Below are 21,844 nucleotides of genomic sequence, written 5' to 3'. Positions count from 1 at the left end.
TTAAAAGATACTTTTATCTTTATAGAAGCAGTGTATGTTCACCAGTATAATTTTATCACACGACTTTTCTTAGTCAGTGATCTGTTCTTTCATTTCAGTACATGTTCCATCATCTGTATACCCAGATTATATTTGTATTTCTCAATTAATCCAAAATGTCTACACCAATATCTAATTCAGGACCATATATTGCATATAGTTGTTGTGTACTTAAATCTCTCTCACACATGGTCCTTTTTAGCTAACGTTGATTTTTTTTTTTTTTTTTTAAGAAACCAGACCTAGTTTCTTGTAGAAAGTTCCACCTTTTGAATTTCTCTGGTTTCTTCTTTGTGGTTTTTTGTTGTTGTTATTGTTGTTGTTTTTTTTTGCTTTGTGGTATTTTTTAAACTTGTTTCTCCATTATTTGTATTTCTTGCGAACTGAAAGTTGTATCAACAGGTTTGCATTAGTAGTATATGTTGTAGCAATCAGAAAACATAGAATACCTACATTACCATTAGTGATGCTAAAAATAGCCGCTGGATTAAATGCTAACCATCAAATCTCTTCAATACATTGTTTCGTCCTTATGATTTAAGCATTCTGTGTGGGGTGATTTTGGAATTGTTTGTATATTCAGTTTCCTATCAACCATGCGTCTTGCTGTTTTAAACAATCAAATATGCTTGATTGAATCAGTCATTTTACTAGGGTATCAGTATAACATTTTTTAAATTATTCATTCTTCTTTCACTTATTAGCTGGCTTACTTTTATGGGAATTAAGCTTTCCCTCATTCAGTTGGGACTCTTTGGTTACCCTGAAACCAATTTTCTTACCGAGAAGGCAGAATGAATAGCCAGTTCCCTTTAATAACCAGTTTTTGAAGTAAAGTATTACATTAATACTTACAAATAGCTGTGAAAAGAAGAGAAGCGAAAAGCAAAGGAGAAAAGGAAAGATATAAACATCTGAATGCAGAGTTCCAAAGAATAGCAAGAAGAGATAAGAAAGCCTTCAGCGATCAATGTAAAGAAATAGAGGAAAACAACAGAATGGGAAAGACTAGGGATCTCTTCAAGAAAATCAGAGATACCAAAGGAACATTTCATGCAAAGATGGGCTCGATAAAGGACAGAAATGGTATGGACCTAACAGAAGCAGAAGATATTAAGAAGAGATGGCAAGAATACACAGAAGAACTGTACAAAAAAGATCTTCACAACCCAGATAATCATGATGGTGTGATGACTGACCTAGAGCCAGACATCCTGGAATGTGAAGTCAAGTGGGCCTTAGAAAGCATCACTACAAACAAAGCTAGTGGAGGTGATGGAATTCCAGTTGAGCTATTCCAAATCCTGAAAGATGATGCTGTGAAAGTGCTGCACTCAATATGCCAGCAAATTTGGAAAACTCAGCAGTGGCCACAGGACTGGAAAAGGTCAGTTTTCATTCCAATCCCAAAGAAAGGCAATGCCAAAGAATGCTCAAACGACTGCACAATTGCACTCATCTCACATACTAGTAAAGTAATGCTCAAAATTCTCCAAGCCAGGCTTCAGCAATATGTGAACCGTGAACTTCCTGATGTTCAAGCTGGTTTTAGAAAAGGCAGAGGAACCAGAGATCAAATTGCCAACATCCGCTGGATCATGGAAAAAGCAAGAGAGTTCCAGAAAAACATCTATTTCTGCTTTATTGACTATGCCAAAGCCTTTGACTGTGTGGATCACAATAAACTGTGGAAAATACTGAAAGAGATGGGAATACCAGACCACCTGATCTGCCTCTTGAGAAATTTGTATGCAGGTCAGGAAGCAACAGTTAGAACTGGACATGGAACAACAGACTGGTTCCAAATAGGAAAAGGAGTTCGTCAAGGCTGTATATTGTCACCCTGTTTATTTAACTTCTATGCAGAGTACATCATGAGAAACGCTGGGCTGGAAGAAACACAAGCTGGAATCAAGATTGCCGGGAGAAATATCAATAACCTCCGATATGCAGATGACACCACCCTTATGGCAGAAAGTGAAGAGGAACTCAAAAGCCTCTTGATGAAGGTGAAAGTGGAGAGTGAATAAGTTGGCTTAAAGCTCAACATTCAGAAAACAAAGATCATGGCATCCGGTCCCATCACTTCATGGGAGATAGATGGGGAAACAATGGAAACAGTGTCAGACTTTATTTTTCTGGGCTCCAAAATCACTACAGATGGTGACTGCAGCCATGAAATTAAAACACGCTTACTCCTTGGAAGGGAAGTTATGACCAACCTAGATAGCATATTCAAAAGCAGAGACATTACTTTGCCAACAAAGGTCCGTCTAGTCAAGGCTATGGTTTTTCCAGTGGTCATGTATGGATGTGAGAGTTGGACTGTGAAGAAGGCTGAGCGCCGAAGAATTGATGCTTTTGAACTGTGGTGTTGGAGAAGACTCTTGAGAGTCCCTTGGACTGCAAGGAGATCCAACCAGTCCATTCTGAAGGAGATCAGCCCTGGGATTTCTTTGGAAGGAATGATGCTAAAGCTGAAACTCCAGTACTTTGGCCACCTCATGCGAAGAGTTGACTCATTGGAAAAGACTCTGATGCTGGGAGGGATTGGGGGTAGGAGGAGAAGGGGACGACAGAGGATGAGATGGCTGGATGGCATCACTGACTCGATGGACGTGAGTCTGGGTGAACTCCGGGAGTTGGTGATGGGCAGGGAGGCCTGGTGTGCTGCGATTCATGGGGTTGCAAAGAGTTGGACATGACTGAGCGACTGATCTGATCTGATCTTATTACATTAGTAGCCACAAAACAAATTTTAAAACCAGCTTTAACAATATTTCAGTGGGCTTTTAACTCATTTGCTAAATATTTGAAAAATGTGCAGCACTGTTGGGAGAAGACAATGGCACCCCACTCCAGTACTTTGCCTGGAGAATCCCATGGACGGAGGAGCCTGGTAGGCTGCAGTCCATGGGGTCGCTAAGAGTCGGACACGACTGAGTGACTTCACTTTCACTTTTCACTTTCATGCATTGGAGAAGGAAATGGCAACCCACTCCAGTATTCTTGCCTGGAGAATCCCAGGGATGGGGGAGCCTGGTGGGCTGCCGTCTGTGGGGTCGCACAGGGTCGGACACAACTGAAGCAATTTAGCAGCAGCAGCATTCTAGCATCTGTCAATTAGCATTTAGGAAATTGGAAATTTACTAACCAAATGTACGTCATTGCTGAACAGGATTAAAAAACGAGTGTAATCATTCCTGCTCTTGCATTTACATATCATGGTAAATGATATATAATGCTATATTAAAGGGATTTGATTGTTGTTGTTCAGTCACTAAATTGTGTCCAACTCTGTCACCCCATGGACTACAGCTCTCCAGGCTTCCCTGTTCTTCACCAACTCTGAGTCTGCTCAAACTCATCTCTGTTGAGTTGGTGATGCCATCTAACTCACCCTCTGTCTCCCCCTTCTCCTCCTGCCCTCAATCTTTCCCAGCATCAGAGTCTCTTCCAGTGAGTCGGCTCTTCGCATCAGGTGGCCAAAGGATTGGAGCTTCAGCTTCAGTACCAGTCCTCCGGTGAATATTCAGGGTTGATTTCCTTTAGGATTGACTGGTTTGATCTCTTTGCTGTCCAAGGGAGTCTCAAGAGTCTTCTCCAGCACAGCAGTTCGAAAGCATCAATTCTTTAGTGCTTGGCCCTCTTATGGTCCAACTGTCACATCTGTCTGTACATGACTACTGAAAAAAAACCATAGGTTTGACTATACGGACGTTTGTCGGCAAAGTGGATACGCTAAGTTTGTCATAGCTTTTCTTCCAAGGAGCAAGTGTCTATTAATATCATGGCTGCAGTCAGCGTCTGCAGTGATTTTGGAACCCAGGAAAACAAAGTTTGTCACTGTTTCCATTTTTTCCCCATTTTGGATGCCATGATCTTACTTTTTTGAATGTTGAATTTTAAGCCAGCTTTTTCATTCTCCTCTTTCACCTACATCAAGGGGCTCTTTAGGGATTTGATGGTTAGCACCTAATCCAGTGGCCATTTTTAGCACCAATAGTGGTAATTTAGGTAGTCTCTTTTCTGATGTGATACAACATATACTAATGCACAAGCCTGTTGATACAACTTCCAGTTCACAAGAAATACAAAGAATGGAGAAACGAATTTTAAAGACTATCTTTCAGTTACCACAGCGATTAAAATCAAGAACTGAAATAGCTGAACTTGCACCTAGGCTTTTAAATCAAGATTTTAAAAAATTGAAGTATATCGATCACATTAAAATTTATTAATATTTTAGTGAACACAATTTTTAACGTAATTACAATATATAATGATTCATTTTAGAAATGTCACCTTTTCTATTTAGTTTCTTATGTGTATACCTTATAGTGCTATATTATTACACTGGAAGGAATAGACGTTAATTTCTAGTTGCAAACAGCCGTTTGGAAGAGGCCATTGTAAACGGTTTAGGGATTTCATTTCAGAAGTTGAAGGATTTAGGTTCAAATTGAGCTAGCTTTTAATTTCAGTCTGGTAGACTATCTGGCACAAAGTAAGCATTTTCTAAATGTAATTTTCTTTCTTTTTTTGGTTCTGCCTACCATTATTATACCTTAAATCTGCTTTTTATATTAAAAAACAAAAATTATACCATTGTATTTTACTGGTTATCAGCTTTGGTTATATCTTACTGTCTCAACATTTATATTTTCCTGCACATATACAGTACTTAGCTCTTCCATAGGTTAAATGTACTTTTGAGAACTTGCCTGGGAAATTAACCATTGTTTCTAACATTTTCTGTGGTTAAAGCATCCTGAGTGTAAAATAAATGACACAAGCAAACTGTTGGTATATAATTTGCAAGTTTGCCCTCTTGTAATGTTTAATAGATTACTTTGTAGAGCTAATTATGATAACATACGGATTTCCTATTCAAAATGTCACTCTCTATTATTATATTTTTGTTTTCAGCAATTTTTAAGCCTTCAGAATGGTTTACTTGTAAACATTTATACCAAAAATTGTGATACTGATAAAATTCTAGGAATATATTAATTCAGCCATCTGTGAGTAGAATCCTAAATTTCATTGAATTTGAGATTGCTTCAACATTTGTAATAAGAGCTCAGGGGCTTAATTTGTTATTTAATGATGACCTTTTGAACCTGTCATCCATTTTTTCTTAATGATTTAATTATTTTGGACACAGAAACTCTATGCTGGGTTAAGGTGGCTGCAAGGTGAAGGGATTAGACGAGAATTTAAAATAAGGCGAGCTGAGAGGAAAGTCTCTGGAAGCAGTGTGTGTGAATCCAGCTCAACAAACAGCAGTCTAGACAGGGTAACAGAGACTGGGAGACAGAACCAGCTGGGTCTGCTGAAGTGTTTGTAAACACCTATCTCTGGGCAAACACCCTTCCTGGGTATCTGTGAAAGACAGGGCAAACAGCAGCCAGGCAGAGTTAGTGTGAGGCGCAACAGAGCCACAGAAGGGGGCCGGCGTGGCACTGTGGTGGAGGAAGCTGGCTGTTGTCACCATCATTCATCACAACTTTACTTCCCTTTTCACCTTGCTGAGCCTAGCTAATATTTCCGCTCTCTGTGAGACTTGCTAGGGGCTAGCATAGAGTCGGACACGACTGAAGTGACTTAGCATCAGCAGCATTTATGATGTTTGCAAATCTGTGAGACTTCTGTGGAATTTTGGACCCCCATTCTTGTTTTAGTACTTGTTTTACACAGTTTCTTATCTATAAATAAGGATTAAGAGTATGACCCAGGGTAAGCAGTTAACACCAGAAGTTAAAAAGTAATAGCTTGCCAGCTTTAGGTAACCCACAGAGTATTTATAATTAGTAGTTTGTTTTTGCTGATGTTTAAAAATTAGGTGTTTTTATTTTAAAAATTCAGGATTTTTGCTTTGTCTCAAAAAAAAGTCCCTGCTACTCCCATAGAATATATCCATTTACCCTTATAGCCAAGGCAAATTCCTACACATTCATTAGTTGTCTGGCCATGGTAGAGATGTGTTTGCTACGTCAAAGTTCCAGTTTCCTTTTATCTAAATTGAACATCATTATACCAACCTACTGTACATAGAAATAAAAGTAATTTGAGAGGTTAAAACCATTGAAATATAAGGCCATCTGATTTTTTTTTTTTTTAGGGTGATTTGGGATTTTCTTTTTTTTAACTAGTATTTGTGCAGGAACTGTAACAGTGATTTTCTCTTATTTACTTTTTTAAAATCACATAAATTGCTTATTGCAGATAATCTTTTCCTTGTTCAACTTTTTTATTCAGCAGTTGAATCTTTTAACCTGTTTCCAGTTTGCATTGATATATGAAAATTGTATGTTAATCCGGATAGTGATTTTTTAAAAAAAGATCAATCAAGTTCTTGGCATTGAAATGACTGTGTCATCTGGCTGATGTGGAAATAATTAAATACAAGAAACGTTGTGACATTTCTCCATGAGGAGTAATTGAAAATAGTTTACTGGTTTATTGGGCTGCCACATTTGTTGTTGGAATTTAAATACCCTTTGTTATGATTAACTCAGATGACTTGGTTTTTTAAACTCTGCCAAAGGCTTCTCTAAGTATATAGATTAAACTTCAAAATGTTCTGTAGAAGAATAGAAATGAGAAGCACCTGTCTAAACAACTGCACTTTATTGTTTGAGACCTGAACTGTCAGAATTAAAAATATAAATGATCAAGTTGTGATCTTTTTGTTTCAGTCCACTAATTTATCCATTGCTACTTGAGCCTCTTCCAGTATTGAAACATAGATCAGCAATCCAAAATCAGAAGTTTTCACAGAGGCTGGTTTAGGTAGATGGTGATTTTTTAAATGGGGGCAGTGGAAGTCCTAGAAATGGCTGCAGTATTGTTCAGCAAAAAATAAAACAACCCAAAAAAACCCCACAGTATACAAAACCATGCTTTTCATGATACATGAAAAGCACTACTGACTTCCTAAGTATTTTCTACCCCAATATTTTATTTTTCTGGTGAGATTGCCTTTAGCTCCTTCAGAGATATTGCTTACCCTGGAGAGAGAGAGCAGGTTCTCTCTACTTATGTTTCCTAAGCCATGGGGCTTCCTTACCATTACATTTCTGTACTTGCCACATTAAAAAAAAAATTTTAGCCACTTTCAACAAACTGAAATGATCAGTTGGTAATAGTTTATTGCATTACTTACTGTATTATTTCTTGGTACCGTACAGACTATGCCATCACTTAGTGACTTAAAACAACAATTGATATTCTCTCTAACGGTTCCTGTGGGGAATGTATTTGAAAGTGGCTAACTTGGGTGTGTCTGCTTCTGGATTCAGCTGGGCCACAGTTATCTGAAGGCATGACTGGAGTTAGAGGATCCAGTGCTTAGATGACCCAGTTTACATGCCCGGCAACTAGCACTGGTTGTTGGCGAAGGTCCTCAGTTCCTTGCCATGTGGGCTGCCCTCACAAATAACAGCTTGATTTACTTCGAATGAGGAGTCCTAAAGAAAGCACGGTAAAAGCCACAACATTTTTATGATCTAGCCTCAGAAGTCACATTCTACCATTAAATCCATCTGAGCCACCACGGAAGCCGGCCACTGTTTACAGAGTGGTGACCTGTTCATTAAGGGTGAAAATATCAGGAGATGAATATTGTTGGTGCTGTCTTGGAAGTTAGCTATTACAGTTGTTTAATATCTCGATGTTTTCTATTTTGGGATAGCAACGTGCAGTTAGAGTGACCATTCTGTATATATAGCTTTTCATGAAAATACACCAAAAGAATTTGATAAATGTATAACTTCCAAATTGCTGGGAATACAGTGATGTATCATAAAATTGGATTGATTTAGAGTTTACTAATTTGAGAATTTAGGTTAATATAGGAGCCATTTTAAGGATTCTTCTCAAGAACAAATTAATGATAATTTTATTTGGAAAGGGCTTTTGACTAGGGAAGTGGGTATAGAATTAAGAATTATAGATTGTTAGAAAACATTTCTTTGATTGTTACATGTTTAGTCCTCTGGGGCTGCTATAACAAAATGCCAGAGGCTGGGGAGGCTTGTAAATAACAGAAGTTTCTTTCTTACAGTTTTGGAGGCTGAGAATCCAAGATGGGGCTGACAGCATAGTCCAGTGGGGGCTCTCACATGGTGGAAAGGCCTGGGGGTCTCTCTGAGGTCCGTTTTATAAGACACTAATCCCATTCTTGAGGGCTTCACTCATGGTTGTCTCAAAGGCCACGTCTGCTATGAATACTACTATCACTTTTGGGAAGTTAGGTTTTAAACATGAATTTTAGAAAGGACACAAACATTCAGATGATAGCATTGTATAACAAACTTACTCTGAATCTGTAAATTTCCTTCAGCTTATCTCGTTGTACCTAAAGTCTGTGTTTAAAAATTTCATCACTAGGAATTTACGTTTTTTATTTCCATAGGAAAAAATGTTACATTGTTTTTGGGTTCTTTGAACTGAATTTGTATTCACAATTGTTTAATGTATTAGAGGCTGTTTTTGTTTTGAAAGTTAGAAGGAAATAATACCATTGCAATTTTAGTAACTAAAGAAACCAAAGAACTACAGTCTTTAGTTGGAGGAATTATCTTTAACCAGTGCTTAAAGAAAATTTTATATAATTTGAGAGAATGTTGTATTAGAAATGTATATGTATACAAATACATAAGTGAATCAAATCTTATTCTTACCCTCACTGACCCCCCAAAAAAGATTTAAAAGACTTTTTTCTTAAAGTAATATATTAGATAAATATAATATTGACTGTGATTATAGATGATTTTGATTAATTAATTCATGGTAGTTTACAACCTTCTGTGAATCAGTATTGCTGTTCTTGAAGATTTGTCTGAATCTCGATAAGAAAGCATTCCTTTGTTTTTGGGATTGATTGTTCTTTGTGGCTTTATATGCTGCTATAGATAAATACGTGTTAGAAGAGTCTGTATAGTTGATCATAGTTCTGTATTATTTTTAGAGTAAATGGGGTAAAATCATTTTTAGAAACAGGGTAGACATTTCCATTTATGAGTCTTAAAACAAAATTGATAAAATACCATCTGGAACCTGACTAGTTTTAAGATATATCCTTCTCTAAGTTTCAGAGATTCTTGCTGGATTTTTTATTTTTATAATTTTTCTTAATCCAGTGATGTTTTTATATTTATACCAATGTATTTTATCAATTATTTTAAAGTTTCCTAACTATTATAAGTAGATTTAAGTTCAGCAAATTAAGCATCAAATCAGAGTCCATACATGATTTATGCATGTGGAGTTATGGTGTAACATAAGACTTGGATTCTCACTTCAGAATGTTCACAATTTGAAAGAAGAAACAGCTCATTTATATAAATCTAAGTAATGGTGATTTTAAAAATTCATAGTTAAATTCTTTTGTGATTTATTTTTACTAGTCAAAATTCAAAGTGTATTATATCCCAGAGTAAGCTTTAGAATTGAATTGAATTTGGGTGATAATATAGGTATGCCACATCTGATGCTTGTGGCCTCTCTCACCCCTTGTCTCTATATATGGGTGGAAAATGCCCTGCTGGAAGACTCTGAGTTGGAAAAAGACGTGCCTTTGGATAGAATGAGGGTCAGAAGTCCTAGGCAAGTTTAACTGGGGCTGTGGTGTGTCTTATTTAAAGGGATACCAGTGGAGCAGGTGAGGAAGAGGAGGAGATAATGAGACTAGTAAAATACTTCTGCAACACTGGAAAGGAGAAAAGCATGGAACAATAGCTATAAACTGAGAGAAAAGGACTGCAGACCTGAAATCATATATATGGTCCATAAATGTCAGGGCAGAAAACAAGATACTTTAGAAATGCAAAGAGGTCCATCGACTGCGGACCTCAAATGCTAAAAAATCTACTTGAAGTATTCTACCAGTTGAAAATTGAAGCATGATGTAGTTCTGAAGATAAAAGAAGCAAATGACAATAGTAAACAAATGAAGTTTTATAGGAAACCTGTACAATATCGTAAATTGTTAAATCTAAATGGATGGAGTTAATCAGCATCTTTGTTCCTCTCATCCGCCTCGCAGTCCCAGTCCCAATCCATCCTCTACTGCCATCTCCCACATACTTCTTTACTATCATTTCAGTATTTTAGAAGGGAGGTGAGGTAAAAGCGTGTGCTTAGTCTAACATTTTGATTTATACAATCTGTTCTTAAAATGCTAATTCTGGGCTTCCCTGATGGCTCAGTGGTAAAGAATCCACTTGGCAATGCAGGAGACATGGGTTCAACCCATGATCCAGGAAGATCCCAGATGCCACAGGAGAAAATAAATCTGTGTGCCACAACTATTGAGCCTGTGCTCTAGGGCCCGGGAGCCACAAATACTGAGTCCACATGCTGCAAATACTGAAGCCCACACACCCTGGAGCCTGTGCGCCACAACAAGAGAGGTCACCGCAATAAGAAGCCCGCACACTGCAACTAGAGAGTAGCCCTCAGTCTTCACAACTAGAAAAAAGCCTGAGCATAGCAGTGAAGACCCAGCACAGCCAAAAAAAATTTTTTTTTAATTTTTTAATGTTATACTTCTCACCACAAAAGGTTGTAAATAGTTGTTGGTCAGGGCTCTTATTGCAAGCAACAGAAACCAGCTATGCCAGCAGATGTAAATAAAAGAGAAATTCACTGAGAGGATACTGAGTGACTCGTAGGATCCTTGGGAAAGCTAGAGAACCAGGCTCAGCTGATTGGCTAAAAATTGTACAAAACTTAGTTCTCAGTGACCGTACTATATTTTTATTTAGAAGTAAATTGCCTTTTTCTTCTCTCTTCAAATGTAGGTTATATATTTGGGGAAAACACCAGAAGACGCATATAGAATATTAATGTTTGGAGATGCAACCTATATTCCTTTCAGGTAAATATAAGAACATTATGGTAGATTCATTTAATCAGGCCCTTGCCAGAAATACTGTGATATGGTTGTTTCTGACGAAAGAAAACCTGATAATCATTTTGGGGTGGGTGCAAGTAACACTGTAGATCTAGGTTACTCAACAGTGACGCTGTTGACGTTTTGTTGGGGTGGGGGGATTGTTGTATGTACTGTAGGACGTTTAACAGCATCACTGTTAAACCACTAGATGTCAGCAATGCCTTCACCCCCAGAAAGTCAATTATGAAAACCAAAAATGTCTCCAGACATTGCCAGATGTCTGTGGTGGTGGTGGTAAATTGCTTCTACATGAGAAATCAGAACCACTCCCACTGCTGAAAATTTGTGCTTTGTAATCAGATGAGAATCTTGGAGGTACAGTCTTCAAAACTACCATTTTCCAGTACTGAGACGTTTTGGCCTTGAGTTAAGAAATAAATTTTCTCAATAATTAGAAGTTACTTCTGGGGCAGAAATGAACCCCCTTTTTCTTGGGACACAGCAAGCAGAAATAGGGTAAGGTTGCTGATATAGCACCACTACTTAAAAAAACCAAAACACCTGTGTCATAAAGGTAATAGATAAGTAATGTTTTTACATAAGTTAATGACATATCCTCATTCTTATCTCAAAGTTACCAGATGATTGTGTTGAAGATATTTTGAGGAAAAAAAGAGGAAAAAACTTCTGTTTTTACCTTTAAATCAAAGGAAGTTCCAAAAGTTTTTCTACTTGTTTATCAAAATGCTTGACTTAGCTCTATAATTAAATACTTGTGCTTAATGTATAATAAATGCATGAAATAATTTTATTCTTTGCATATTGTATTGAGAATTTCAAATATTGCATCATTCTTCCACCTGCAAATTAGTTAATATTTTCAGGATTGCTGCATATACCTCAAATGCCTAATTTTGAAGGTGTGGGCTTGCCTTTAAAGGGTAAGATTATGAACCTGACTTAATTGTGGACAAGTTTGGGAATGAGTGTCCCAAACCTTAGGCAGAATCTGTCTCCTTAAATAACTCTGTAGGACTGTCCATGGATTTATTCCATGAATTAGAGATTTTTGTTAGGATAGTCTGCAGAGTTCAGTTGTGTATTGCTCTAAAGGCTATATGTATGTTACTGAGTTAGCCAATAGAAGAATCGCTTTGGACCAAGTATCACTGCCTTTCTTCTTAGCTTGTGCGTCATCTTAAGTATTCTTTGAGATGAGTAGGAAGGGATGAAGGTTATTTTCTAAACTGAAGAGTGCTCATATTTCTTCTCAACTTATCCTCCTTCAGAAGAAGTGATTATGGTTCCTGAATCATAGATACATTTGATTCAGTGATAATTTTGTGTACAGAACTTTTCTTTATAATAGTAATCCTTTATGTGCCATTCTTAAAGTTTATAAGACAAGATCCTAAAACAGGAATAAGCTTACACATTTCACATAATTTAAGTAAGGATCTATGAAACATTATTGATGTAAGGGAAGTTTTACATTAATTTAAATAAAAGGGTCAAAATAGAATAAATGTTGTTTACTGCTGTACCTGTGTTTAAAATTATTAAAGTTTGGCATTAAGAAATGTAGTTAGTTGCTTCTGGTTCCAGGAACAAAGATCAGTAATTCTTTAAAACACAGGACTTCACCAAAATCAGTTCAGGTTTGTGAAATTTTAATCTCTTCATTCATAGACATCATACATTGGATTTATCTAAAGCATTGTGTCTCCAGATGTGGACTGTGAACTTTTTGTTACCAGCTTGTGATGAGTACAGGGATAAAGAGTAAGATTTTACAGACTTTTTAATGATTTAACAGAGTATGTCTATGTCTGTGGAATCTAATAATAGGAGAATTTAGACTTGTATTTATATGTTTTTTCCTTTCGTTTTTCTAATAATTTAGTTTTATTTACAAAAATAAGATTATTGCATAATCGTTGGTATGTAATACCAGTATTGGTATGTATTACTGTATTTCACAAAAGTATCAGCCTTTGACAGATTTAAAAATCTGTGCCTCACCACATTTTGTTCTAAAGAACTTACTAATTGAAAGTAAGCAAATCAGAGTGAATAAAACTGGATATTTTGACAGAAATTATAGTATAGTGTTTTATCTTTGTCATTGCAAGAGCACAGAACAACTACAACTGTTAACAAAGTGTTGCTAACAAGGAACTGTGTGAGAAGAGCATCCATTTATAGTTACTTCTTTTATGCTCCATAGCAATATTTAACTAGATTTAACTTAATGTACACATAATTCTTCAACCACTGAATTTTAAAATGTATGTATACATATATATATATAATCTCTTAATGAATTATATTAGACATTCTTCTGCCTGTCTAAATTTAAAAAAGTATAAAATATAGTTCAACATTTTTTTTAAAACCTTTGATCATAGTTATGAAGAGCATGTGCATCTCCTGTTTGGTACTACCTATAATACTCCTTGCTTCTTAATTGAGGGTTTTTTTTTTTTTTTTGTCTCCTTTATTTTCTCAAGAGGTAATATTGCAGAGTTGCTAATAGCTTGGCTATTGACCTCAGACAGATGAGAGTTTGACTCTAAGTTCTGCAACTAATATCTCTGTGGTTCTTTACAAATACAAGGCTTGGTTTCTTAGTCTATAAATGGGAATGATAGTAATATCATCCTAATGAAGTATGAGGGTTAAGTAACATCCTGCATATGAAACACTTGGTGCCTGAGCCCTAGCTAACATTTGTTAAACATTCATGTTTTTTCCTTTTTAAATCCATGCATAACTTAGACACAATGAAAAACTCCATGACTCTTATATGTACAGCACAGTAAACGTCTATATTCGTGTATGTAGGTACCATCCTTTCAAGATACAGAACATTGTCAGTCCCCATAAAGATTCCCTTTTATCCCCTTTCCAAAAGTGTTTCTTATTTTTGAACTTTGTGTAAATGAAATCATAGAGTATACATTTTTGGAGAACTGGGATCTAGTTTTTAAAATATATATTGTCTGTGAGGTTTATCCTTGTGGTGGCAGGTGTTCGTGGTTTGTCCTATTTTTACTGCTTTTGTAGCCTTCCATTCTATGAATATACCACATTTTATTTGTCCATTTTCTTTTTGATGGATACTTCGATTATTTGCAGTTTTTGGCTATTATGAGTATAATCTGCTATGAAAATTGTTATTTTTTTAAACTAGTATTTGACATTGTTTTGCTGTTTCCTAGCAGTATTCCTTTATTGATTCTCATCTGCTTTTCCAAGTTTGTTAAATTATCTATGACAAGCTTTCACTCCACAAAGGCTTATATCCAGATTGATAGCTGCTATTATACCATTTTGAAGAAGTCTAATTGCTTGGGTGGGAGGAAGGAAATGTGGGTGTGTTTAAAGTTGGAAGTGTTAATGAAATAAACATGAGTGAATAAAGAAAGAGCCTTGTCTATTCTGATAATATAGCAGAACTTTATCCAAGCTCAGATCAAAGCTCAATTAGAGCAGGACTTGGCCCACAGGAGGTTATTCACAATTATGCGTTGAATAAATGCTCAAATTGTCACAAAAAGTGAATCACCATGCCTTTAACTTGATTGGAAAAGAATTATCAGTAAGTTAGCAATCATAGCTAACTGAGAAGAAATGGTGAAAAACATTGGGATGTGATTTGAGAGTTCATTGTCTTTCTACTGATAATTTTGATTTTGATTTAGACTAAACCTCACTTTCCTACCTTAGCTTCTCTATCTTAAAAACATTCCTTATTCCATAGAACAGTTATTTGTACAGAACATTATGTGTAATCATGTAAGTCAGTGGTTCTTAAACTCCTGGAGGACCCAGCCTCACCCCTAGAACTCTGACTCACAGGTCTGGTGTAGAGGTTGAGAATTAAATTTCTAACAAGTGAGGTTGATGTTGCTGCTGCTTGCCCAGGGAGCATGCCCTGAGAACTAAAGCTGCAGGTCATTCTGTTTTTCTCCTTCCTGAATATTACCAGTAAAGATCATTTTCTTGGTCACAGTGAAGCCTTTTCTAGCTTCTGGAAGATCAGCTTTTAAACTCAGAAGCTTATAGAACACAAATGGCGTGTTGTAAGGCCTTGTGTCCAGTCCTCAAGAAGGCTAACATATACTGCAATAATTCTGATGAATTCAGACAGTAATATCTAAAGCTGTCTTAGCTAAAAAGGATACCCTTTTCTTTAATGTTAATATAGTAGTCTATATTCTTAAAAGTTTGTACAAAAATTAAACATTTTAAATGTACAGTTTGATTTTTCAGGTAAGTAAAGTACTGTGTGAAAACCCAACCAAGGCAGGCAATTAATTATAGCTCCAGTAACAACCTGGTTCCACATAAGGACCAAATAAGTACCATTCTGATTAGGCATAATTGTTTGGCATGCCTAGAATGGTCATAATTAATTTTTATCTTGCTTAATTCTTAAAATTTTCACTTTGTAATGAAATGACTCAAGGGAGACAAAAGGGAGAAGCAGGTGGGAATGGAGGAGTACCTTATTTTTCTGGACCAAGTCTTAACTGATACTGAGACTTGTGTCACTAATCTTGTAGTAAGATTACTGATAGGTATTGATACAGTATTGCGTGGGGCTAACTAACTAGCCGTTAAAGCACTTTTCCCAAGTGTAGAGCGACTCTAGTAACAGCAGTTGACTCATTCGTTTCTGTGGTTTTATTGGTACTCTTGTCCTTGGAACCAGAAAAAAATTATTCAGTTAAATTGTTAAAAGTCATAAAAGCATAATGAGAGAAGCAAAATACTCTTTAGCTTGCACCTGTTATTTCAAATACTATCTTGATCTCCAAATTTTTTTGCTACGTGGGTGTAGATATGCACACACACAACATGTATGTACAGAATCAAAAAGCAGTCTTTCCTGCTAACAATTTGACATGGTATTTGAAGAACAAATTCAAATGTCTTTTTGAGAGGAGGAGTACATACTATTGAGAAGTTGAACTCAAAAAGGAACTTTTGAAGCTGAACTATTAAAGCCAAAACAATGTAGAGAGATCATTTGACATTTAGAATGTGGTCATTATTGATCCACATCTATAAAACAATATCCACTGGAATAGGTGGGAGGTACAGTGAAATGTATAACAGTGACTTATCCTTTATTTAAAAACCAAAAGGCAAGAATTCTTTTTTTTTTCTTTTGAAACCGAATATGTGTTTGATTTTCAATCAACTTTGTCTTGAGATAAGTGTACAGAAAATTAACTGAGCTATGTACTTCAATACTTTTGGAATTTCAGAGATGCTGCCTATGGAAGTTGCAATTTCTTCATTACACTTCTTGACTGTTTTTATGCAGTAAAGAAGGTAAGTGACTGATAGGATGAGCCTGTTGTTGTGCTGGAGAACTTAAATGCAAAGTTAAATGCAAAAACAAAAGTGCAAGGAAGACAGGCCTTCTCCAAAGACCTCCTAAGATGTGTATGATGTCAGAGGTGTCCCATTTCCCTGCCAACTTTAGAATGACAACTAAACTAGAAAACAGATTATTCTGAATCTGAGTGCATCTCTGTGTGAGTTGGGGGAAAAGCCACTTGAACACAGGAGACGTGAAGAAACAGTTATGTAATTAGGTTCTAAATTCAGAATTGGTTTTGAATGCGTTGTGATGTCAAAGAAAAACAAAAAGTAAATAGATTACTGGTTTCTGAATTCTTTTTGATTTATGTATTTTATGAGTCTGATTGCCAGCAATTCTGTTTACAACAGATATTTCTGTAACACACTGTTAAACACTTTGTTTTTGTATCTTCAATAATTCAATTTCTAGTTCAAAAGAAGTATTTGAATAGCCCATTAGTTTGTTACTAGCTTTTATATAAAGAACTAAGTAGGTCATTACTGCTTTCTCAAAGCTGTTTAAAAATAACTCCTGTGTTTTATAACGAGGGCTACTTGCTGTCTTTGACTTCAGGGGATAGCTTCCTATCACATTCTAAATGAATAGGGTCCCCTGGAGTCAGGTGATACAGCAGACCCTGGTTATAACACTCACTCCCTCCAGTGTTATTTTTGAATATCAGGACAGTGCAGGAAACTAGAGTTGTTAATCAGTAGCCCTTGGATCAAATAACCTTTCAACAACATCTAAAGTTTTGTATGACTTGTATTTTCAGAGGGAGAAGGAACCCAAGTTTACTGTCTTGTATGATGAAACATGGTGGCTTTCTGAGAATTTTGACAGAAATTTTATGGGTTAAGCTGAGAGACGTAGTTAGTGCATAGATTCAGAGGTTAATTAGTATACCTTTTGTCCTGTAATAAGGCAGTGAGGATGGACCTTAATTTTGGGGATTTGAGTCCAGTGACTCTGTGCTATAAGGAGCTGATGGAGGTTGCCACACACTGAGATAGTTCCACGAGGCCTCAATTTAGGCACTTAATGGGCAGAGGATTCCATCAGGAGGTGGAGGGACAATAGGTATAAATGACCCCTCCCAGTTACAGTTACAGTCCTTGCCAGTTGGACCCTAGGAAGTTGCCAATGCAGGCAGGCATACTTGTCCTTGATCCTAGGATCCTAGGACTCCCTTCTCTCCAGTTCCGCAACCATATATATTTGAAAAAAAAAAAAAAAAGAGGAAACACTTAGGAGGGCTTTGGCGATGATCTGTTATAACATTGACTTCGTGCTTTTTTAAATCAGATATTATATACAAAGTTTAATCAGCTGTAACTATAGATCAAAGATTTCTTTTTTCATACTGCATTTTAATTTTTTTGAGACAACAGCTTCTGATTTTTCCACTTAAAGATTTTTATTTGTGACTGATTTTGAATATTATTGTTTGAAATATTTATAAATATAATAATTATATCTTGATTTTAGTGCTACTTTTAAAAAAAATACTACTCTAATAAGATCTCCTTATGAAATTCAAAGACTAGAAATCCCCTGCAGACTGATGACTTTTTATTGTATCATTCTGTTAGGAACAGCTCTAATCTAAATATGATATATATTGTTTCAAATTCAAAAGAAAATTCATCTTAGATTTGGTCTTGGAATTAGGATTTAAACAACTATATTTTATAAAATACAATTTTTGTTGTTGTTTGGTATTGTAGCCTTATTTCTCATTCATATTTCAATAGTTTATATTTTGCAGACTGGTTTTGCAGAATCACCCCTTTTCAACCAAGAATAACTTCTTGAGCAAGAATTGTTACTTACATACTGTCTGTCTTAGTAAGCAGGGAGAACGATTGTCAGAAGCCACCAGATTGTCCTTGTCTCAGAAAATAGTTACTCTGCTTACTTTGCTTAGCGTACTCTTCTTACTGCAACTCAGAGTGAGGCTACAGAAAGGAAAATTCATGCATTTTTTCCTTATTGAAAAAAGTTTTTTCCCTCAAAAAATTTGAATTTTAGTGTTGGTCTCAGGGCTGTCTTTAGTATAGGAAATACTAATCTTTTAATTCAAGACTGTTCAGAAGAATTTGCAAGTGAAGATATGTATAAAGTGTGAGATTTGTTTGATATAAACTAACCCATGGTTTCTTCCCTTTGTTATTATTTGTTTAGCAACCATTGGGTTATGCATTATATTTGAAGCCTGAATGGTGTTCATCTAATAAACTAGTAGGATTACTTTGAAGGCTTGATAATTTAGATCCTGCATGGATAGGATGATTAATGAAGAAAAATGAAAAAGAAAATCTCATTAAAATATATATTGTTGTAACTGATGTTTCTGATGATAGAAGCATTTAAAAGACATAGTTCACCTCCTTTGAAAGCTATTCCAGGGAACATAATCTAAATACAGTGCTTTTCAAGGGTGCCTTCGGATACTTACTGTTAAGAATTTGTATTGAAAATTGTTTCCTTATTTGCATCTTTATTCTTAAAAGCTTTCCTTTGGATTTTAGGCAATGCAGTATGGCTTCTTTAATTTCAACTCATTTAACCTGGATGAATATGAATACTATGAAGTAAGTTTTCAAGGATATTGTTTTTAACTCTCTTTTATATATGTTTTACTTCCAGAAGTAATATTCTTTTTTTTTTAATTGAACAATTTAGATGTATATAAAGTCATCTTTCTCTTACTCCTGTTTCTGCAGTCCTAGTTCTTATTGATTTTTTGCACTTGTTACATCCTTTTGGAGTGAGTGAGTGTGCTCCTAGGCATTTTTCTTTAATTTTTAGTTAAAAAAATTTTTTAAGTATTGATGACTTCTATAGAGTGAATTAAATGAGATAATGTTTATGAAATCCTTAGCATAGGATCTGATGAAATGAATAGCCAGTATATATCTAATTACCTCTGGAAAACACGTATTTTTGTCAGAACCTTTTGTTTATATGAAGTCAAGACATTTTTGGATGCAGATTACAAAAAGTAAACACAAATGGCTTAAATAAAATGGGGAAATTTATTGGTTTACATAAGCAAAATGTCCAGGAGCAAGGGTAACTTCATGTTACCCAGATTCAGGTATTCAAACACTTACCAGAAATTGAGCTGAAACCAGTTTTGTTCCAAGGCCAGTTCTCCCCAGTTCTTACTTACAAGCAGCAACTATATAAGAATTTTCCTGGGTAAAATAACCGAATTACTTAGGTATAGTTTGAATAGCAGCAGCAGTCAGCTCTATTTTCCAAAGGCTGACTATTGTAGCCACCCCCCCCCCCAAAAAAAAGCTATTAAATGACAGTTATTAGGACCAAAAGTTAACTAACAATAATGTCCATTGGATAAAGATGGCTGCCAACAGCTTTGATTTACCCTTTTGATTTACTTAGCTTACTGGAAAAGAATGTTCATAGCTCCAGCAGGAGACTCACCGGTTCCTCTCATTGGCTTGGCTTAGATCATGTCTCTGCCCCCGAACCAAGCTGTGGTTTTGGTGAGGGTAGTGGATGAGCGGGTGCAGAATACTTTGGTCATCCCAGGAGCTGAAATTGGGTCAGCCCTATCAAATCATACAGACCAAAAAGAAGGGTGGTACACAGAGAGGAGAGAGACAGGCAAAACCACAGATGTCCTTTATGTTTTTTTAAGGTAGTGTATTTTTTTTAAAGAAAGAGTAATTTGCTTCTCCCATTCTACCCTCCAAGTAGATAATGAGTAAGATGTTATGTTAAATGTCTTTTTCAGCCAAGAATACTTGTGGAATCTTGGTTTGTTTTTGTTTTTTTTCCTATCCTGCTATAGATATCTTGAGCAGACAGTCTCACTAATAATAGAGTGATTCCACAGACAGCACTCTATTCAGCAGCACCTTAAATCCTCAGATAACTATTCTTTCACAATTTCTAAAGTAGCTATTATTTTAAACCCCTAGGTATAATTGAACTATTTTCTTGATGAATTGGGTTAATGGGTACTGCTGATCATTATCAGAGAAGGCAATGGCAACCCACTCCAGTACTCTTGCCTGGAAAATCCCATGGACGGAGGAGCCTGGTGGGCTGCAGTTCATGGGGTCTCGAAGAGTCGGACACGACTGAGCAACTTCACTTTCACTTTTCACTTTCATGCATTGGAGAAGGAAATGGCAACCCACTCCAGTATTCTTGCCTGGAGAATCCCAGGGACGGGGGAGCCTGGTGGGCTGCCGTCTAGGGGGTCACACAGAGTCGGACACAACTGAAGTGACTTAGCAGCAGCAGCAGCTGATCATTATTGTGATGTACCAAAGATGTAAAAGCATATTGTGTGATTCATTAGGCCAACTCTGCATTTACGTCTCTAATAGCTATATGTTTATAAAGTACAATATACATTTACCATCTTAATTACTGAATATAGTTGAATTATTAACACCATTTTTTGTACTTCCCCTTATGAAAATTGAGCAACTTTCACTTTATCAAAATTAAACATTTAAAATAAAATATACTTTCTCTTTTTAGATAAGCAAAACTAATAAAAACACCAGTTAGTGTTCCCTCAGTGTTAGTTGTTTTTTACTAAGGAGTAATTATAAGTGCTGATTAGCTTCCTTCTCACCAATGCAGCAATTGCAGCATTGCTGTGGAGTAGTAGGGTCACCAACAAATGTCATTTACTTAGAAATTGCATTGAGACACAGGGAACTGTTAAGTAGCTACAGACCCTTGTGGTAGCTTTGTTTAGTTTCTGTGAAAGTGAAAGTCGCTCAGTCATGTCCGACTCTGTGAGTCCATGGAGTTCTCCAGGCCACTGGAGTGGGTAACCATTCCCTTCTTCAGAAGGGGATCTTCCCAACCCAGGGATCGAACCCAGGTCTCCTGCATTGCAGGCTGATTCTTTACCAGCTGAGCCACCAGGGAAGCCCTTAATCTCTATATTTAGAAATTTTGGATTGGTGGTTTTCATTGAGTCCATGATGCCCATTTTTTCCTGTTTTAACTTTTCTGAATTCAGGATGCATCTTACAGTATATGATACCTGTGATTCAACGAAATCTAATCACAAATTTCTCATTTTAAAACTCAGATTTTACTTCAAAGTCAGAACATCTGGCAATGCTTGTCCTCATTTGTACTTACATCTTTTAGCCTGAAATGAACATGGGCTCATCAGTTCCCTTGACTTATAACTAAGTCAAGTAAATCAGTTTTGGGTTACTTGCTTGACCTATAGATCTTAAGGCAACTCTTGATTTTTTTTTCTTGCCTATTCTTAGGTGGACGAAAACATACTCCAATTGTAAAGCTGATGGAACTTGTGTCTATGTTCTCTCCTTCCCCACTATCAGCTGTCTCCTACTTTCTGCTTAAGTCTTTTTGTAGCCATCTCTATTGTTATTAAATTTGAACTTTATCTTAGAATAATTGTATAATTCAATCCAAAAGACTTAATAACAGGAAGTAAAGTGTTTTAAATTTCAGTTTAGATGTGATCTCCGTATTCTTTTGATTTTAAGTTTTCTGGT

At 36.1% G+C, this 21,844-nt stretch overlaps 1 protein-coding gene across 19 annotated transcripts in view; it reads left to right on the top strand.

Annotated features, from left to right (window-relative positions):
* CDC14B (cell division cycle 14B) overlaps positions 1–21,844 on the top strand; it is a 133,477-nt gene that overhangs the window by 78,449 nt on the left and 33,184 nt on the right. For all 19 annotated transcript variants that reach the window (XM_025282033.3, XM_025282042.3, XM_025282032.3 and 16 more), the window contains 3 exons: positions 10,848–10,924; positions 16,219–16,285; positions 18,851–18,913. In XM_025282033.3, the coding sequence (XP_025137818.1) occupies positions 10,848–10,924; positions 16,219–16,285; positions 18,851–18,913 (207 nt within the window). The remainder of the gene's footprint in view (positions 1–10,847; positions 10,925–16,218; positions 16,286–18,850; positions 18,914–21,844) is intronic.

The sequence above is a fragment of the Bubalus bubalis genome, chromosome 3, assembly GCF_019923935.1.
Source record: "Bubalus bubalis isolate 160015118507 breed Murrah chromosome 3, NDDB_SH_1, whole genome shotgun sequence".
In the NCBI taxonomy this organism is placed as follows: domain Eukaryota; kingdom Metazoa; phylum Chordata; class Mammalia; order Artiodactyla; family Bovidae; genus Bubalus; species Bubalus bubalis.
The sequence above is the reverse complement of the archived record's forward strand: the minus strand, read 5'-3'. Positions and strand labels throughout refer to the sequence as shown.